Source organism: Sminthopsis crassicaudata, chromosome X (genome assembly GCF_048593235.1).
Source record: "Sminthopsis crassicaudata isolate SCR6 chromosome X, ASM4859323v1, whole genome shotgun sequence".
Classification (NCBI taxonomy): domain Eukaryota; kingdom Metazoa; phylum Chordata; class Mammalia; order Dasyuromorphia; family Dasyuridae; genus Sminthopsis; species Sminthopsis crassicaudata.
The window spans coordinates 34,141,335-34,162,256 of record NC_133623.1 but is presented as its reverse complement, the minus strand read 5'-3'; the positions used below and the strand labels follow the sequence as shown (position 1 = coordinate 34,162,256).

The 20,922-nt window shown below is 34.1% G+C and overlaps 1 protein-coding gene across 1 annotated transcript in view; it reads left to right on the top strand.

Moving 5' to 3' along the window:
* The window catches only part of FMR1 (fragile X messenger ribonucleoprotein 1), a 56,582-nt gene that overhangs the window by 25,442 nt on the left and 10,218 nt on the right, over nucleotides 1-20,922 (top strand). Inside the window, 10 exon segments of the mRNA XM_074277769.1 lie at nucleotides 2,896-2,967; nucleotides 3,271-3,419; nucleotides 6,549-6,642; nucleotides 6,730-6,825; nucleotides 6,827-6,850; nucleotides 8,648-8,818; nucleotides 8,915-8,993; nucleotides 12,986-13,095; nucleotides 13,716-13,850; nucleotides 14,419-14,481. Coding sequence (XP_074133870.1) covers nucleotides 2,896-2,967; nucleotides 3,271-3,419; nucleotides 6,549-6,642; nucleotides 6,730-6,825; nucleotides 6,827-6,850; nucleotides 8,648-8,818; nucleotides 8,915-8,993; nucleotides 12,986-13,095; nucleotides 13,716-13,850; nucleotides 14,419-14,481 — 993 coding nt within the window.

Below are 20,922 nucleotides of genomic sequence, written 5' to 3'. Positions count from 1 at the left end.
AACCTTCCCAAGGCAAAAGTGGTAACTGTAGAGCAAAGTTACCTTGATTCCTTGTGGCTTTTTGTATGTAGTGAAAATAATCACTTTGTTAAAATGATACCTTATTTTACCTTTCTCTTACTATGTTAAGCAAGTTTGGTATATGAATACCAGTTTTCCAAATGATGTTAATTTTACACAAAGATTCTGGACTAAGTGTAAATTATTGTAGGATTCCTTTAAATAGTAAGTTCCCTTAGTGCATTTGAAATTATTCAGTTTACAAAAATGTGATGTATACAGTGTTGAGAGAGTCCTGCTATTTCTAAGGTACAACTTGTACTCTGAAATAATCATTTCTAGTCATTGAACTCTTGGATAAAATCAGATATAATAAGTCACTAAACCAGTTGTATTTGTGATTGTATAATTGCATTTATAATATCTAACACAGAGTAGATATTTAATAAATACTTGTTGATTGGTTAATCTCCCTCTTGAAATCTCTATCACATTTGGTACTTTCTTCTTGGCCTTTAAATTCTAGATTACATTGCAGATTAGAGTATATTTGTCATTTCCCTCACTTTCCAAACTACACTGGCTGTGACTTCAGTAAGATGGTGGTACTATTTTGGTCTGCTTTAAGAGAAGCACAGCATATAGAACAGTGGGGGTGATCATGCTGCTGTAGTCTGCTCTGGTCACATCCTATCTGAAGGAAGGTATAATGCAAGACAGATTTTTTTTTCAAGGTCAAGAGAAAAGTCTAAACGAAATTCCATGAGGCATTTGCTTTGTTACATTTTGAAAATACCTTTGCTTTCTAAGTACTCAGTAGCTCATCCACAAAGAATAGGAGTACTTTAATTATGAGTGCCACATTTTAAGCTGAACAGCCATAATATAGATCTCCTCCGAAGGAGGCCTATCAGGATGATGAAGAGTGTCCAGGTTATGCCATGTGAGGATATGGTAGCTGTCCTCCCAAGTTTTTGGATGGAAATAGTAAAGAGGCAAATTTAGTTTGATATCAGGAAAAAAACCTCTTGGCCATATTTAGAACTATTTGAAAGTGAAGTGGTTACCTTGGGAAATGGTGGGTTGGTTCTTCTTCACCAGAGGTGGGTCCAAGCACAGAGACTTAGATGGTCACTTGCCGGGAATGCTGGGAAAGGGTTTGTTTTTCAGATGTGGGCTCATCTTCCAACTTGGCATTCTGAGATTCTTGAAGTGCTTTGGGGGAAAGAATCCTTTCTCATTCATTTTTGTCACCTTTATAACTGCCCAGAACATGCTCCTGAACCATAGTAACTCATTTTCAATACATGTTTAAATAGTGACTATAGGTGGAAGGCATCTGTACATTTGAGACAATCGGCATTAGGTATTTATTCTCTTTTTCAAGTAAGTATCTTTTTGGCCTCTGCTTGGAGAGGTGAGAGATGTTACTGATGTAGTTCTACCTGCCCTGCCACCTTCTAAATCCTTGTCATTTGGGGAGAAGTCAAATGAATGAATGGGTGGGTGGGTGGGTGCCTGGGGCTGTAGATGTATGAGATGATTTTAATTATATGTGACCTAATGTATATTCACAAAGGATTTAAAACCCTCAACTGGAGCATATTTGTGAGAATGCTTTTGTTCAGTCTTGAAAATGTTCCCATTTCCTGTGTATACTTCATAGAACTTAAAATATGTCATGATGTAGACATCACCAGTGACTCAGGTTACACTTCAACAACTTTTAAGTCATTGTATTGTGATGGAAAAAGAACTAAACTGGTTGTCCGGAGACTTGGGTAACAGTCATTTTTCTGTCACTCATTCACTGTGTGACCATGGGCAAGTCACTTCATCTCAGTGTCTGAATTTTGGAGAATAGGGGAGTTGGAAGTGGATAGCTGGCACCTCTGGAGTTTGCTGATTCTCCTTTTTAGTGTAAGTGACACTTGCTTCCTCCCCATAGGAAAATGCTGTTGCCAACTTATTCTCAGTAGCCCCTAAACTTGTGTTCTAACAAAGAGTAATGGATTTTTTTATTGCCTGTGCTTGCTTGTCAAATCTGTAGCTGAGATGCATCTTAACCTAATTCCAGTTTTGACCAACTATATATCTATAAGATGGAATATCTTTTTCTTTTTACAAAGCCAGTAGGCTTGACTCTCTCATAAGCTATTAGCCCTAGTTGATATCATGAGGGCCTGCTGAGCAGCTGGTTCACAAAACAAAATATTTCACAATATTGGATTGGTCTGTAAGAGCAACCGTGGCATTATATATGTGCGGATGTGTAATTTGCAGCCAAATCATGCTGTTATTGGGATATCTGTGCTTCTAGCCAGTAGCCCAAGTGGAGGTGTATGCTAATATTTGAGTTTTAGCTCTTTATAGATGGTGTGGTTTCTCCTTCATTCTCGAAGAGGCTCGGGACATCAGGCAGGTGATGCCATGACTTGCGAGTGACTTGGATTTGAGTGAGGGAGGCTGGGCAAGGGCACCAGCCTCACTGTCCTCTCCGTGTAGATTAATAATATAAGACACCGTGAGTTGTTGATATTTTTAAGACACTTTGTGTTATCATGTGAAGAAAACCATTTACAATTATAAACAGATTTTTACATGGTTAATCAATATTTATTGAGCATTTTAGGAAGTTCTTAGTATATTACTGAGCACCTTAGAAGGCTGCAGAAGAATGAAAGGAGACGGTCTCTCCCTCAAGGGAGCTTTCATTTAATCAAAGGAACATTTTGAAGATTTTTACTGTGCGTACTAGGGTTTTGGCTGTTAAATCTAAGAAATTTGAAACATTGAGTTAGTCATTCATGTTTTCTTTGATTTTTGAAGTCTTTAGGTAGATTTTAAAGTGCTGTTCATCAGATTAATCAGCCTTCTGTTCATCTTTACACATAGGTTTACTCCAGGGCCAATGAAAAAGAGCCATGTTGCTGGTGGTTGGCTAAAGTACGCATGATCAAGGGTGAGGTAGGAAGGCCCTTGTCAGATGCATTCTTCCATTGTTCTTTGATGTCAGCTTTGGTGAATATTTGTTTCTTACCTTTCTCAGACCTAACTGATTGCAAAGTATTTTTGATTTAGATGCTTTTAGAATTTTAAGTGTTTAATTTATTTGTTTTAAATGTTTTTAAGCTCAATCTGATTCTTTTCCCACTCAAAGACTTTTCTTTTCACTGCTTATGTCTTGATTTCCATAGGCACAACAAATGTCTCTTATTTTTTAAAATGATGACTAAGGATGATTGTTGTAACTTTTTCTTCCCCTCCTAGTTTTATGTAATAGAATATGCAGCCTGTGATGCCACTTACAATGAAATTGTCACAATTGAGCGTTTAAGATCTGTGAATCCAAACAAACCTGCAACAAAAGACACTTTCCACAAGATCAAACTGGAAGTGCCAGAGGATTTACGGCAAATGTAAGTGTGAGGCTTTCAAGTCCAGAAAATGCCATACGCACATGCATGCATACATACATACACTACATGTATGTGTTTGTACATGTGTGTGTTTGGTTCGAAATACATAAAATTACTTGAAACAGTTTATTAATTTGATGCGACTTAGCAAGTGTTTTCTGCTTCTTTGCAAAAAAGATCATAAATATAGTTCATGAACTTATTTGATATTAACTAGGAATATTGTTTGAAAGTTGGGGAAAGAATTGAATGATTTGCCATCAAATTTGATCATGATGACATTTAGAAAGAATTGTTATTCTTCCATATAATACTTGCTTCTATCACACAAATATCTGAAACTACTGAATTTGAAATGTGGAATATAACATTATAATCTTGTTGTTTGAGTAAATTGTTAGCAATATTAATACCAGTCTTAAGCATTATAAAATTAAAGAAAATTGTAGAAGAGGAAATATAGTGCAAGTGGCCTAGCTTCTTGCTTTACCAGTTCTATGGGAGGATTGATCTGACATCTCTAAGGTCCATTCCAACTGTTAATTCTCTAATCTCCTGAAAAGTCAACCTTTTATCCTATCTGAATAGTAAGTGAGCCAGTTCTATTTTTTTTTCTTTTGTAATAGCTTTTGATTTTTCAAAATACATGGAAAGATAGTTTTCAGTATTCATCCTTGCAAAAACCCTGTTTTCCAAATTTTTCTCTCTCCCTTCCTCTTTCTCCCTCCCCTAGATATCAAGTAATCCAATATAGATTACACATGTATAATTCTTCTTAACATATTTCCACATATATCATGCTGCTCAAGAAAAATCAAATCAAAAGGAAAAAAAATGAGAAAGGAAAAAATAAGCAAGCAAACAACAAAAAAAGGTGAAAATCCTATGCGTTGATCCACATTCAGTCTCTACAATCCTCTCTCTGGATGCAGATGACTCTCTCCATCACAAGTCTATTGGAATTGCCTTGAATCACCTTATTGTTGAAAAGAGCCACATCCATCACTGTTGATGCTCATATAATCTTGTTGCTGTGTACAATGTTCTCTTGTAAAAACACTTATTTTCTATAGTACTTTGATGTTCTTATAAAAAGTAAACCTTGAAATATTTTACTGGATGGGAAAATAATTTGTCAGTATGAAACTAGGAATTATTAAAAACTTAATCGCAGGCTATGTGGCCAGTTATAGGGACTGAAAATCCATTCATTTTTCCCCAATGAACTAGAGTTTGTGTCTTTGAAAAAATTGTCATATTTCATAATTAGTATTCAGAATCAGCAGAATAGAGAGACATTCACCAGATAAGGTTGAATCACTATATTGGCTAGAGAATGTCTCGGCTAGCATATTGGGAAATTGAAAACATAAAAATAAATTACTGTTGAAGAAAGTTTTCATGTGTAATTTCTGAATTCAGTTTGATTAAATATATTTGAGTACCTGTTCTGTTTAAGTTACAGTATGAAGGGCTATAAATAGCCTTTGTGCGTGGAAGTAATGTTATATGCACTTATTTTCTTCATAATTTCCTTCTCCCCACATAAGAAGTATGTCAGATTGTGAATTTTTCATTTCATGCATTTAAATAAAAAGATTTTTCAAAGGAAGGCAGTCACAGAATTATGTTTCTTGGGATCGAGAAATATAATTGAGGAAAATAGAAGGTACTCCCTAATTCTGGTGGGTTTATTAAGTAACTTAAGGCTCTAACAATTGTACATTCTATGGTTTAGTATCTGTTGCCTTATCTTAAGAGCTTTCACAGATGAATAAAACTTCATTCTGCCTGTTTATTGGCATAGCGACACCTTAAGGCCAAGCAAATACGTTCAAATTAAGGATTTCTGAACTGATTTAAAACAGAGAGATGAGCATCCAAATGTTACAACTCGAAATTTCACCTAAGGGAATCTTGCTGAAGAATCTGAATTCTGTCTTTAAAAAAAAGTTAACTGATGGGAAAATTCAACCAAGTTTTTTCCCCTATATGATTTGAAATAAAGAGCATTTTTTTCCCTTTCATGCTAACTTCATCCTGATTTTGGTCTCATTAACGCAAAAAATGACTTGTCAATAGTAATGAAACAGCAAGAATTATCACAAAACCAGTTATTCTAGTCATGGAACTGCATATTAAACGTAGCCATATTACATCCACTTAGATGAACCAAGTTGGTTGCAATGAAGCCAACTAGGCAGCTCTTATTAAATATGGTTGTTTTCTCTTCCTCCTCCAACCTATAGAAACTACCTGGGCAAGTGAAAGCTCCTTTCAAGGGTTAAAATATTCCTTTTATCATACTTTGCCTTACTCAGGTGATTATATGGAGTATCTGAGTGTTACATTTTCAGGTTATTGTTAAGCCAGAGAGTCTTATGAAAGACCTCAAGATCATGCCAAATCAAGGTTAGCTCAAGGAATCAGGAATGTTTGGCCTGGACAAGAGAGAAAATGGCTTTGGATTTGTTATCCATTTCAAGTGTTGGATGGGCTGTCATATAAAGAAGATTTGTGTCAGCTTCCAACCAGAAGCAGTGTCTAGGGGTGTAAAAGCAGATTTTTAGTTGAATGTAAGAGAATTCATTGACAGAATTTTCCAGAAGTGGAATAACCTGAACTGGGGAGGTAATTCAGTAGGCATTTTTAAGCATTCACTCTGTGCAAGGCATTGTGTATATTGCTGAGGAAACAAAAAGAAAAATAGAAATAGCCCTTACCTTGAAGGGGTATATTCTAATATAGGAGACAACATGTTTAAAAAAATTGACATATAGAAAATATTGCTGTTAAGAGATCTAAAGAATCTTAGAGGGGAAAACACATATAGAGGCCTTAAAGTTAAGGCTAGAGGACCAGACTTAGTGATGTCATGGAGGGGATCACTATTCAGGGATGCAGTGGTCTTATTGGCCCATGAAATCACTTCTAGCTCAGGATTCTGGGCTTCTGTGAATAACAAGTACATTGAGTTTTAAATAGAAATATAATTGCAGCCTTCCGTCTTGATATATAGTTCAAGGCAAGTATTAGGAATCCATACATTAATATGTTTAAATGTATACCAATGATTGCTAGCTCTAGAAATCAACATAAAAGTATAATAGATGGTATTTTTATTACTAGGTGTGCCAAAGAATCATCACATAAGGATTTCAAAAAAGCAGTTGGGGCTTTTTCTGTAACATATGATCCTGAAAATTATCAGCTTATCATCTTGGTAAGCGAGTTTACATTTTTCCCATTTTTAACTCATTTAAATTCATTGTAGTTATTTTAATAATTATTTTATGGATTTTAATTCTAGTCTATCAGTGATGTAACAACAAAGAGGGCAAATATGCTGATTGATATGCACTTTCGAAGTCTTCGAACTATGTTGTCTCTGATACTGAGAAACAGAAGAAGAAGCTAGTAAACAACTGGAGGTAAATTGCTTTTCCCTCTGTCACTTGAATGATTAGTCCTAGAAATGCTGTGTGTGTGTGTGTGTGTGTGTGTGTGTGTGTGTGTGTGTGTGTGTGTGTGTGTGTGAAGAGAGGGTAGAGAGAGATTTATTTATTTCTGCCAAGGAGTTTTGTCTAGGAAAATTAAAGCAGTGTTAAATAGATAAGTAGGTTTGAGTTTGCATGTCTTTTTGAGGGTATCAGATTAGGCTTTTTATAACTTGAGTGAGCTTTATATCTAAGATATTCCTTTGTCTGTTTTTTATTTCTGTTTAAATCTGCATTTAGTCTCTTGTCACTTTTTAACATCTGCCTTTAGACTTCTTCCTTAGAATATTTTCCTAATTTACTATCTTATTTGTTAAAAGTAGATTTTACTTATTCCTTTAATAATTTGTATTGACATCCATTAGTATATTTTCAATGATAGTACTGCCATCTACATTTTTATAGATTTGATCTATAGATATAGATTTGTAGAGGCTTTTATGTGAGGTGAAATCAATGAGTATTGAATTTTTGGATTTCTGATTATTAATCATTTCACTTGATGGTGGATGGGCGAATCCCATGCAAATGAAAAACCTGTGCAAAAGACAGGTGAGGCATTGTGAGGTGAGACCACATTGAATGAGAGGCCTGACTTCTTCCACGACTTTTTCTTAAAATTTTTCTGTCCTTGTTGAGAATTGCAGAAAAATAAACCAAAACAATGGTTGTCTTTCTCTGTCAGCGTGTACATAGAATTTTGCGGAAACTTCAACTAGTTGATTTTGATATTGTTTCCATCGATTTCCTTGTTTGACTAATTTTATGGGTTTTGAAAAATGTTACCACATAACATTTAGGTCAGAGTAGTTGTTGTTTGAGTGATAGAGGAAATCTATACCATGTTTCTGTGAGTTTGAAAAATGTAAACATCTTCTGAAATGACGTGTTTCCAATTCTACCCTTTGTTGGCAGAAAGAACACTGAACTGGGAGTAAGAATCCTGGGGTGTTGTCTGGGCTCCATTACTGACCTTCAGCAAGTTTCTTATTCGTTTTTTACTTGTTTCTTTTTTTTGAGGCTCTTCCCATTTCAAGAAGTTGTAGGATATAAGATTTTTGATGTGATTTGAGCTTCTTTGATACCTGTATAAATATCTTCTGGTCTATTGAAAAATGGATACTTGAATTGTTAATTTGTACTCAAGCAATTATTTCATTTGCCGCTTATTATCTTTTATGTCCAGCATATAAAAGTGCACATGTGTCTGTTTCCCTTCTCTTCTATACAAGACTATAAGCTTTCAGATAGTTCACATTTAAAAAAATACACCAGATATGCTTAATTTTCCTTTAATAATATGCTAGAATTGCGATAAGTTTTTGTAATTAATTATGGTTAAAGAGGCCCACTATTGCCTGCAATTGGCCTTCCAACTTGGCTTAATTTTCTTATTGATCATTGAAAGACTTTAATCTTAATTTTGTTAATCATGACAGAATTGTCAGATGAAGTTACAAAAAGCCTACCTTGGAATTTGTCATTTCCCTCCCCCCAACCCCCATAGTTGTAATAATGCATCTAATAGAAAAGATAATTTAGTAACCTAAGTGCATATTAGTGCTATGAGTAATATTGTTCATTTGGATAAAAATTCTTAATCATAGTTTGGATTCCCATTTAAAACAAAATGGTGTTTTAGATTTTGCATACCTGTTTAAATTAGAGGTGGTCTAAATACAAATTGTTTAATTTGAAAGCCAGATTAACTGCCCTTGCATTTCTTTACAGAGTTCAAGACAGCTTGCTTCAAGATTTCATGAACAGTTTATTGTCCGTGAGGATTTGATGGGTCTAGCAATTGGCACTCATGGTGCTAATATTCAGCAAGCTAGAAAAGTACCTGGAGTCACTGCTATTGATTTAGATGAAGATACTTGTACATTTCATATTTACGGAGAGGTAGATAACAACAAGTAGTCTACTTTTCGTTTTTAAAATAAAAATCTGCATTCTATCTACTTGATGTGCTAAAACTTTATGTCTGCTATATCTTAGGATCAGGATGCAGTGAAAAAAGCCAGAGGTTATCTTGAGTTTGCAGAAGATGTAATCCAAGTTCCGAGGAACCTAGTAGGTATGTCCTAATAGTATGACCATTGTGAAGTATTATACTACTAAGTGCAATGCAAGATTTATGCAAATAAATTGGTAAGTATGGATGGGTTGGAATCTGTATGGTGGAATGGATATCTAAGGTCCATTTGAAAACTGAATTATATGAATGGAGTTGTGTTTTAATGAGCTTAAAATAACATCAGAATTGGTTTTCTATGACTTGTTAAATTACTAAACTATTTTTAGAGCATAGAAAGTGTCTAAGGTTTGTAATATTTGTGTCAAGCAATTTTATATGTTTACAATATTTATATTAGGCATATATTAGGTGTATTTACAAGCAAATACAAATTGGGGAAAGTGATTTGCACAAGATTTATTGGTAGTTCTAAAAAGTAGTACCCAAGAGCAAACACTACTTAGCTTATCTGCCAGAGCTCTGTTTCATACCAGTGTATATAGTCTGAGTAAAAGGAGAACTAGGAGGAGGCTGTCCCTGAAATCTCATTGGCAGAGTGAACTCCTAGGTAAGGAAACTCCCTCTTTAAGGCCAATGCACACCTTCTTGGCAACTTACAGTTTTATAAGATAAAATGTGTTGGTGTCATGAAGCTTTATTTTATCTTTTATAGAATAAAAAAAATGTGTCATTTAGCTTTGAAGCTTTAAAAGTTCTAGATTCAGTACCAGACCTAAATGATAATAAAATAAAACAACCTAAATGATAGTAAAGTAAAACAATTATTCTTAGGCCTTTGAATATATACACAAAGGAACCTCTTTCAATTCAGAGTTATTCTTCATCCTGAGTTGTCTAGGGTCCTGAGATTGTATAGTTCTCACTATTCTGAGCAGCAAGTTATGATCACATTTTACTTTAAAAGAAAAAGTTAAAGAAAGAAGAAAAATCTAAAAGTGGAAATTATGAGTGTAGCATTTTTAAGAGATTAACTGGTCGATAGACAAGAAGTTTTGTATGCTTTCTTTATAAATGATTCATATTCTAAAGGTTTGTGTCCACATCAGCAAAGTAGTGTCATTGTAGGCAGTTAGCTGAGATGTAGCAATAATTTCACACCTAAAACTGGTACCCATGATCTCTATTAACTAGAAGTTTTCCCTTTTTTTCTTATAAGGAGAATAGAGAAGCCCAGATGAATAGTTTTTTCTGGAGACACCTGCTGAGTAAAATCAACTTGATAGCTTTTAGTTTTCAAGTACAATAGTTCTTTGTTAAAAGCTTTGGTTTGCTTTGTGAATGTTAGCAATCATCATAAAGTATTCTTTATGTTACAATTGGCAGACAAATCGGTGTGGGAGGGAGTTGTGATGTGGCCAATTCTCTTTCTAAGTTTGACAGGATGATTTATGATTAAGTGATCAAATATTTTATGGAAATTTTAATAATTATCTTACATATTTCTTGAAATTTGACTCATTCTTGTTTGGGGGAGGGTTTCCCATTTATTCTCGAACAATTGATTTCTTTCATTAGCTTTGGTTAATATCACATGCTGCTTGGTATTCACAAATTACCCAAGAATTTAATGGAAAACATTGCCAAAGTTGCTCTTTTCTTCTTTTTACTACATTACTTTACTTTAAGATTTAATTGTTAATTTGTATAACCTAAGAAGCTATAAATGACATGAATAGAGAGCAAACTGTAAGAAAAGGTTAAATGTTTGTTGGTGAAGAAAACCCATACTTCTGTTAAGTAAAGGGAGGACCTGGATATTTTAAGAGGAGAGTTGAAATTTTGCTGAGGAATGTTGGAATGGTGGCAGCGTGAGATGTGGTATATATCCCCGGGCTAGTTGACAGAGCAAGAGGGTGATTGTCTACTTTTAGAGACTCTAATTAGAATGGGAGAAACAGAATATTTCCTCAGAGTAGAAATTATTTTCTTATTCTTTAGGAAACATTTAGGACTTGAGGAAAGTACTTGAATGCATTCAGAATTGTGATGTTATCTATAAGTGATCTGTGAAAACTTTTAAGCTTGTATAATATTGGTAATAATTTTTTTAAAAAGAACAGTGCCTTCATTAAACACTATGAAAGTAATCCACAGTAGCAGCATTGTAAATCTTAACTTCTCAGGTAAAATATAAGACACACATATATGATACAAGGGGGGAAGAATCAAATGTTAATCTGTAATCCAATAATTGCTCAAATATGGTTTTGCCATTTAAACAAATATTAGTGAACATTACATTTCAATACAATTTTAATAGCCTAGATGCTTGCTTAAGGATTTTTCACAATAAATCTCTGCTTGTTTATAAACTTTTTCCCTAGAGGACAGAGATTTAAATTGGCATAATTAGGATTTGAATCTGAGTCTTCTGACTCCAAATTCAGTGTTCATTCTGCAGTATGGTTCTGCCAAGAGGGTAGTGTAAGTTAGTGTAGTCAGTCGGGTTCAAATAGAAATGGGGGCCTCATATTCGTACATAAGCATCCCTGTGAGCTCTATAGGTTGGTTTAGATTCAAGATGTATTGTTATCTCTGTTTTATTGCGTTTATATTTATTTTGCTAAATACTTTCCAATGACATTTTAATGTGGTTTGGACCACACTGAGGTGTGTGGTGAACAACATGTTTAATACTACTCTGCTGTAATGATAGAGCAGAGAGATGGCTTTGCGGTCTGCCTCTGACATACATTGGTTGTGTGATCCTGGGCAAGTCACTAACCTCTCTTAGCCTCAGTTTCCTGATCTGTAAAATGGGAATAATAACAGCGCCCACCTCCCAACACCACTCAAGGTTGTTGGGTGAAGATCTAAGAGAATATTTGTAAAGTGCTTAGTACATTAATAGATGCTCATGGTTACCATCATCATCATTGTTATTTTCAATGAAATCACAGTAACTGTACCTATAAACTACTGTTATTTTTAATATGTTGACATGATAACTTAGAAGTAAAAATAAAAAGACAGATTGCTGTTAACTCATTGAGTGGTACATTTAGAGCCAAAAAGACCTGTGTTGTCAACACTACCAGTGTCACATGAGCGTGTGATACAGATCAGGTCACATAAATGCTCCATGCCAACTTGCTTTCTAAGAGTAGTTGAGGGAGTTTCCATATCTTGTGAAACTACAGACCTGTAGTGGTAGCCATTTAATGTAGAATTAACTCTGTATGCAGAAGTAGACATAATGGGTCAACTTTCAAATGCTCGGTATAAGAGAAAACTTACCAACTAGAGTAGGAAACTTGAATGGACTTGAAGTGGGATTCCCTTCAACTCAACTACTAAAGTCAAAGCAGGATGGCTATTTGTTGGAGATGTTAAAGAACAAGTATGTTAAAGTTCAAGTATGGGCTGGGCAAGGTGCCTCCTTGGGTACCTTACAGCAAAGCTTTTTAAACTTGGGCTGTGTCCCCATAAGGGGTCTTATAATTAAATGTGGGGGTGGTGAAATTATGATTTGTTATCAGTGAAATTATAGTTGATTGGTATACCTACTTTATATACCTATTTTCCTCAGATCACATAAAATTCTTTTGGGAAAAAAGGGGTCACAAATAAAAAAATAGATGAGTCTGTGGCAAAGTCTTCAAGCCATTATTTAAATGTAACATTTAACTCTTTTAGTTTTATAATTTTTATATAATTTTAAAAAGTGATCATAGGCAAATAATTTAAATTTAGATAGCACACAATATTTGGAAATTCAAATTCTGAATTTATTTCTGAGATAGCTCCTTTTTATACTTATTCGAAAGATATGCTATACAACAACACTTGCTCTGAAAAAAAACACTCCCATCTTATGAATCCTAATAGAGTACTAAGCAAGTGTGGATTGAGCTGAACAACTGATTCAGGACCAAGGAATGAATAAGACTTACTCTTTTTCATGTAAAATTACTTTATTGAGTCAGGATTCTTTTGCAGTTAATATAACAAATAAGCTGTAGTCATAACTAAATAATTAAATGCAGAATATTTCTTAACTCAACATGATTCCTTCTTTATTTCACCTATAGGCAAAGTAATAGGAAAAAATGGAAAACTGATTCAAGAGATTGTGGACAAGTCAGGTGTTGTAAGAGTGAGAATTGAGGCTGAAAATGATAAAAATATTCCACAAGAAGAGGTAATGTTTTGCTTACATATTTTAATTATCATAATGATTTTATAAGGCCACTGTGAGGTTACATGGGTCTAATGTGCATTTTGTGTTCCAGGTTAAAATTATTTTTTTAACTGCAAAAAAATTAAGATGTGAAATTTATTAATTTTTCTATCTTTTGCTTAATAGTTTAAATAGTATCTTGTACTTTAGATTTCTATTTTGCATATTAATTTCTCTTTAGCTCTTTAAGTTACATTTTATAACCCTTAATTTCATTTTCGCTAACATTTTGCAAGCATATTTTCTTACTCAAAAGCATATTGTTTTTCTTTTCATTATATGTATAACAATGTTTTTACTGAAGGACCTAAAAAAAACCTAACTTCTTAAGTATTGAAATTGTTTTGCTGTGAAAAAAAAAAATTTCAAAGTAAAATTAATTATATTTCATCTTGCTTGTTAAATGATATTTATAATTTACATAACTAAATCATTTCTGCTTTCACATTAATTTATAATGATGCATGCTAAAAAAGTTGTTCATTTTTAAAAACTAAACCATTACTTTGATGTTAGATTTCAATAAGATCTTAAATGTTGGTGCTTTTTCTCTCTCTTATTTTTTTATTTTCTTTGCCAAGGAAATTATACCACAAAATCCCCTACCTTCCAATAATACAAAGGTTGGATCTAATTCCTCAGAAGAAAAGAAATACTTAGATTTAAAGGAAAACTACACTCATTTTTCTCAGTCCAGCAGTACAAAAGTCCAAAGGGTAAGAAATATTTGTCACTTTGAATTAAACTTTAAAAAAGGAAGAAAAAATCCCTTCCATTTCAGTTAGATGAACTTTAATGAAAAGAGGCTTACAGTCCTCTCTGGTGGGCCCTCATACTCTTCATGTCATGTTTCTCATCTGATCACCAGCTTATGAAGTTTCACAAACTAGAAAATAATAGCTACTTCACAGTTGATTCACAGTGACAAATCTTAATGCTACGAATAATAGGCTGCTGGGTTGAGCTTAATGGGCAAGTTTTTCTTTTGAGAATAAATTGTCATAATGCCCGTTTAATATTTTGTACCCGTAGTAAGATAAAACATTTTATTGATCTCCAAACAAGCTGTGAATTTTAGGTGTGCCAGTAAGTACCTTATCACCAGTTTACAAACTCATTTAGTTTTAAAAATACGTGGGCTGTCTTTTTTTAAAAAAATTCAACCGTGTGTTTAAAAAAAAAAAAACGAAATGAAAAAAAAAAAAGTCTTGAGTTCAGGATTCTGTGTATCTTTTGTTATAGTTAATGATATCACTAACACTTGCATTCCTTACACTGCTTTAGGTGTTAGTGGTTTCATCAATTGTAGCAGGGGAATCGCAGAAACCTGAAATCAAGTCTTGGCAGGTAGGAAATCAATCACCCTTGTTGAAACTACATTGAACTTTTTTTTGTTAACCTTTTTTGGTCCGAATGCAAGTGTGTGTGCGTGCGTATACCATATGTGTATGTTGTGTATGCACTGGACCATGAGGATATATAAAGGACAACCACAATCTGGGGAGGACATATTATATTGTAATTCTCACAATAGATATGGCTCCTACTTTTTTTTTTTTTGGTTATTCTTTTGAAGAATTAAAACAGTTGAAGCTGTAAACTTTTATTCTCTTGGGGTACTTACTGTGAAAAATGTACCGTTTTATTTTTGGAAATATTCCAGTAGAAACTAGCATTGGGAATGTATTTATTTCTTGGAATTTAGACTTTTGTAATACTTTAATTCTTTAGGCACTTAACCTTTTGGGCTAAATCATATGATTATTTATCTTTTGAAGCCTGTTAAATGGTTTGTTGGGATCATCTAGGGGAATTTTCTTGATTCTAGATTGATTCCTGATCTCTCCTCCAATATTTTAGGACTCTTTTTATTTATTTCTGGTGTTAACTTCACTTAATAAAAATTTGATGTATAAGCTTAAATTTGAATAACTTGGATATAGAAGCCAGGTTATTTTTTAAAATATATCTTTTCTCCCTATTTCCCTTCTTTCTTAAAACCTACTTTCCGTCTATTCTGGGTTTTATCTTTGTTATTTAAGAAGTCAATTTTGGGGCAGCTAGTTGGTGCAGTGGATAGAGCACCAGCCTTGAATTCAGGAGGACCCAAGTTCAAATCTGGTCTCAGACACTTAACACTTCCTAGCTGTGTGACCCTGGGCAAGTCACTTAACCCCAGCCTCAGGGGAAAAAGAAAAAAAAAATAAATAAAAAGTCAATTTTTAAAAGCTCAGTATAATAATTAGATCAATAATTAATGAGTAAACCAGCAGGAACAAGTAATGAATTTCATCGTGAGAACTGAGGAAGGAAACCGCTCCATTAGAAAAAAGTGTTTTTCTTGCCTTCTTGGTCACCTGTTCTGGGCCTTAAAGGGAGGAATGAGTAATGGTTAAGAGCACAAACCTCCTTAGAACTGATGGTGATTGGAACTGGGGTGCAATGGAGAATGAGAGTGCGAAGAAGTGTATTTGTTGAGACAAACCAGCAATGATAATGTTTAAAGAAATCCCTTGAATTGTTGCCTGAAAGAACATGATGTGCGTGTGTGTCACAGGAGGGAATTTTTCAGTGAAGGGGTTGATTCTCATTGATTGTAAAGAGGTATGATATTTGTAGGGAAAGCTGGAGTCAACAGAGTGCCAGTGATAATGATAGTTCTCTAATAGATTGGGTAACTACAAAGAGGGAAATTCCAGAAAAATTGTCTTTAAAAAAGATAGGGAATAATCTATAAATAATAGCATTTTAAAGACAACTTTGAACGACTTAAGAATTCTGATCTGAACTGATTAATAACAGTTCCAAAGGACTCTTGATAAAATCTGCTAAGTCACTTCTATTACCTAAAAGAGACAGAATAAACTCAGGGTGCCGATGGAATCATAGTTGTAGAAAATAACCAAATTGTCTTCCTTAATTCTGCACATATTTGTTGCAAGGACTTTGTTTTCTGTTTATATTTTTCGATAGGAAAAAAAGGTAGGAGGAAGATGATAGAAAAAAGGTTTTGGTTAAATGAAATAAATAAAATTAAGTTTAAAATAAATTTTAAAAATGAGTGCATTTGGGAAAGAAGTATAACTAGTGTGTTTGACTGTGAGGTTGAAAACAAATGACTGTACTCTGGGGAAAGAGGGGAAGATTGTCAAAAAGCGGTATAAAGAAGACTTTTGGCTTGCCTATTTTCTACTTGGAAAATATAGTTAATACAACTTGTGTTGTCTACCTTAGTCTTAAGTGAAATAATAGGTATAATATGCCGCATAAACTATATCCACCCATACATTATATAAGGTATAAGTTTATTGTATCATTTTTTGTGGCTCCCAAGAGAGAGGATAGTAAATAAATTTGGGTGTGCTCAAGAGGAGAATATATTTTAGCCTGAAATTGTATAGAGCTAGAAATGTTTTGAGGAGTTTCACTATTTACTTGTTCAATTATTTGGTGAGCCTTGAGGAGAAAGGTACCCAAAGTACATACCCTAACAAGTAAGGAATGGTATTCCTTAAGGAACTGATTGATAAAAACAGAGATTCCTTTCTCTGACATTAGATGTTTATTGTTTTGGAAAGATCGAAGGTTTTTAAGGGAAAGAAAAAGGTTCCAATTACAGATTTGAGAAAGGCTTATTTTAGTCTTAAGACTGGAATGATGGTAGTAGTGAGATAGCAATTGTTACTATATTGAAGAGGAAGAGTTATCCTTGTTGGGAGATGAGCACTTTGATCATTTGTGATTTGGGAAAAGACCATCTCTAGACTTTAATTTGAAAGGCTTTTGTTGGGCATGTGGATGAAAACTAGTATTATAGTGGAAAGAGTCGCTAATATTTATTTATTCTCTTGGACATGACATTTAGCCTCTCTGCAATTCACTTTCCTCATTTTCTCAGGTAAGGAGATTAAATCAGGTGATCATCTCAGGTCTAGAATTCTCTGAAGTTTAAAAGCCTTTTCATCTAGGACTGATTAGACCCAGAGAATTGATTTACACTAATCAGAGCTTACAAATGATTGCTATACAAGCTGGAATGCTGTTTTATTCATCTAGAGTGCGAAATATAACTACTGTGGATGTTTTAATATTCGTTTTTTATCATTCAAGGAATAATAAAAATAATAGCTAATCTCTAGTGTTTGTTTGCAGAGCATTTTACCCATTCTCAACTTTGTGAGATGTGTTGCTATTGTTCCCATTATAAAGATGAGGAAATGGGCTTAGAAGGATTGGGTGACTACAGGGCTGCACAGGTAATGTGTGCAAGAGGCAGGATTCATACCCAGATCTTCCTTAACTCAAGTTCAGTGCTCTCTTTACCATCTTATGTCACTTCTCTCTTCTGGACTTGAAAAAAAATCCACCATAATTTTATGCTGATTTGTAATCATATTATTAACCTTCTTTTAACAATGCTTTCTATAAGATGACCCAGTTACCAAATTTCTATGATAGTTTTTTTATTTACATATTTTGCTTTTTAATTCTTGATAATGTATTGGAAGGTCACTTAATGTTCCCTAGTTAAGTCAACCATTGAGGTGTGATGGAGTGAATCTAGAGGCAAGTGCTGTTTGGACTTGAATCTTGCTTCTGACACCTGTGTGATCATGGATGATTAACTTAGCTGTATATAAATAGAATAAAATAAATTCAAGGTGGCTAAGGAGGACACTGATAGTTGTGGGTGTAGAGGCTGCTGATAGACAAGAAAGAGTTCATATATGAAGTAATGTTACAGCTGAGTTTTAAAGAAAATGGGAGATTTTAATGATACAAGTCATTTTAAATTCATGAAACCTCAGTTTCCTTATCTGTGAAATAGGGATAATATATGATATATTTGTTTCTTAGGGCTATCGTGAGGATAAGATAAGTAAAGTACTTCATAAATCTTAAAGTATTATCTAACTGACATCCTTGTAGAATGGGTATTTTCTAGAAAAATGTTCCTTTTTTTTAGAATCATAGCAGTTATATTTGAAAGGACTTCAGTCTCCTCTGACTCTTATCCCATCTTAAATTCCTCTACAATTTTTCTTAGAAGTGATCATTCAGTTTCTGCTTGAAAAGCCTCCTCTTTTGGGGAAAAAATCTGCTCCTTGAGGCACACATAACATTTTGGGACAAATAATTATTGGGGAAGTTTTTCCTGAGTTTGAAATTTTGTCTTTGTAATTACTAACTGGTCTTTTCAGTGCCAAGCACAAGAAGTCTAATTGATAGCCTTGTAAATATTTGAAAACTCTTCTCCCTCCCCCTTGTCATCATTTCTTGAGGTTAAACATGCTCCATTATTTCAACCAATCACCAATTGTGATCATCCTCTTCATACATTCCAGCTTTTGTGGCACCCACAGGTCTGACCAGGTCATAGCACAGTGGGACTGGCACTTTTACTCTTTTCTGGTCTCGACTGAATAATTCCAAATCTCCTCAGCTCTTTTATCTGTGTTATTACATTTCTCATTTACATTGAGCTTGAGGTCAGCTCTAAAGGTTAGTTTTGAGGGTTTTTTTTGTTGTTGTTGTTTGTTTGTTTGTTTGGTGGACCCTGGTTCTTCCTGTCTCACCCAGGCTGGAAGTGCTGCAGCAGCTAATCCTGGGCCTGCATCTAATATTAGTTGTTACAGAAGCTTAAACCTACTTTGTTTTTCATATGCATCCTAGCTGACTCCTGCTCTCAGGGCCTCAACATGCTAATGTGGGCATGGGTAGACAACTGACTAGTTTTATCTTTATGCAGCTCAAAACTCCTGAACCTCACTAACCAACTTACCTTTCTGACAGAAAGGAATATAGGAGTATGTCAGCACATGGTCTTTTTTCAGACAATCTTCCTTACCATGTCTCCTATATTTTACACTTGTGTAATTTGAATTTATTGATTCAAGGCAAAGATTTGCCATTTTTAAACTCAAATTTTATTTTTTTAGATTTTCATTTTACAGACCTTTCAGACTTTTTGTATTGATTTCTTTTTGATAGTTTGCTAGCTGTCTCAGTTTTGTATCAATTAAAATATGATTTTATCCAAGTCACTGATAAAAATGTTGATCATTTCAGGATGCAGAACAGAGACCTATGGTACAGCTTCAGAGATATTGCTTCAGGTTGACATCTGTCATTTACTTCTGAATCAAACTAACTATATTGTCATCCAGTCCAAGTCTCTCCATCCTATTTATGAAGATGTTATGACATATTTTGACATTTTTAGATTCATTGTATTCTACCTTATCCTAAAGGAAATGAACTTCGTCTGCCATTTTTATTAATGCCCCACTGTTGGCTTTTAGTGACCTTTTCAAGGGTTCATAAGCCATTTCTTTTTTAATAGGTTTTAATAGGTTAGCTTTTTTCAGGACTTGATATCAAATTCATTAGCCTATTGTTTGAAATATCCAACTTTTTTTCCTTTTTGGAAAATTGGACCAACATTTGCTTGTTTGTAATTCAGTAACACTTCACCTATTAGCTCCAATTCCTCATGTTATAGCCAGGGATTAAGCAATTATTTCAGAACACTGATATAATTTACCTTTGCCAAGTTACTGAGGGGGGAAGTGCTTTGTAAACTGAAAATCACATCAAAATTAGGAAATTTCATTAATAAGGAGTCATACGTTGGAAGCCAGAAGGGACTTCAAATTATCTAGTCCAACAAGTCTGTACCCAACATGTGGAGCATGTGAGAAGGTGTGGAGTTAATTTGAGGAGGAGACTAGCTATTTCTGTGATCAGGAAGGAGGTGAAAATATTTAGTTTTGACAGGATGATGTTTACTGCCTTTACTGTGCCCCAGCTGGGGAGTCTTAATTTCAGCCTTTATATGTACACTCTTGCTTAGTGCTTTTCAATTCTTTGATTCAAGGTTATATACCATTTATAGACAGACTAAGGTTTTAGTTACATTTATTATCTCTTGGCTCAAAGAATGTTATTAGATTTTTTTTTAGAGGGCATTTTGGAAATAATGTAAAAGTCTATTTTCGTGTATTTGTTTTTGAATATGGAACAGAAATGATGCTGATAAAGAATAAGATTATTAGTTCTGCAGAACTGAAAAAAATGTTGACTTTCTAATTGCTTTTCTCAAATAATTTATTGTATAGTTCCTGTCCCTGTAGGTGCCTCTCCCCCTCCCCCCCCCCCCCGCCTGGGTTTTCAAGTAATAGTTTCAGCCATGAATATCAGATAGTAAGGCACAAATGACTAATTAATTTCCTGCTTTGTAGTTACCTGTTATGGGCAGCAGACATTAAAACGTCTTCCTTGTATCAATCTTTCCAGTAATTTTGAATGCAACAAGTGAGATTAGTTCCAGGCATGTGACTTTTGCTGTCACCATCACTAGGATGGAACCTGAGGTGTACAACAGCTAAGGGAGTTTTCACAGTGCCTTATATTTTCCTGCTGTCTGACATTATTGACATTCCTTGTCTTTTGCATTCCTTGTCACTTTCAGTAGTCTTGGATTTCTGCTTTAAAGAACTACATAACTTGCATGGCGCTTCACCTTTGTCAGTTAATTTGCATAAATGCCATTCTGTCTCTATCAGTTAGATCTTTTTAAACTTCAAGTTTAAAAAAAAAAAGATGTCAATGATAAAATGAGATGTTTTGTGTTTTTTATTTTTTACCAATTTCTACTTGACTGATTGGAAATATTTTTTAAAGAGCTATGATTTTTTTGGATATATCTTTGTGTGAAGGCTCTGATGTTATATTTTTCTTTGATATTTCATCCCTTTATACCTTAAAAACAGAAATACAATTTTTGTG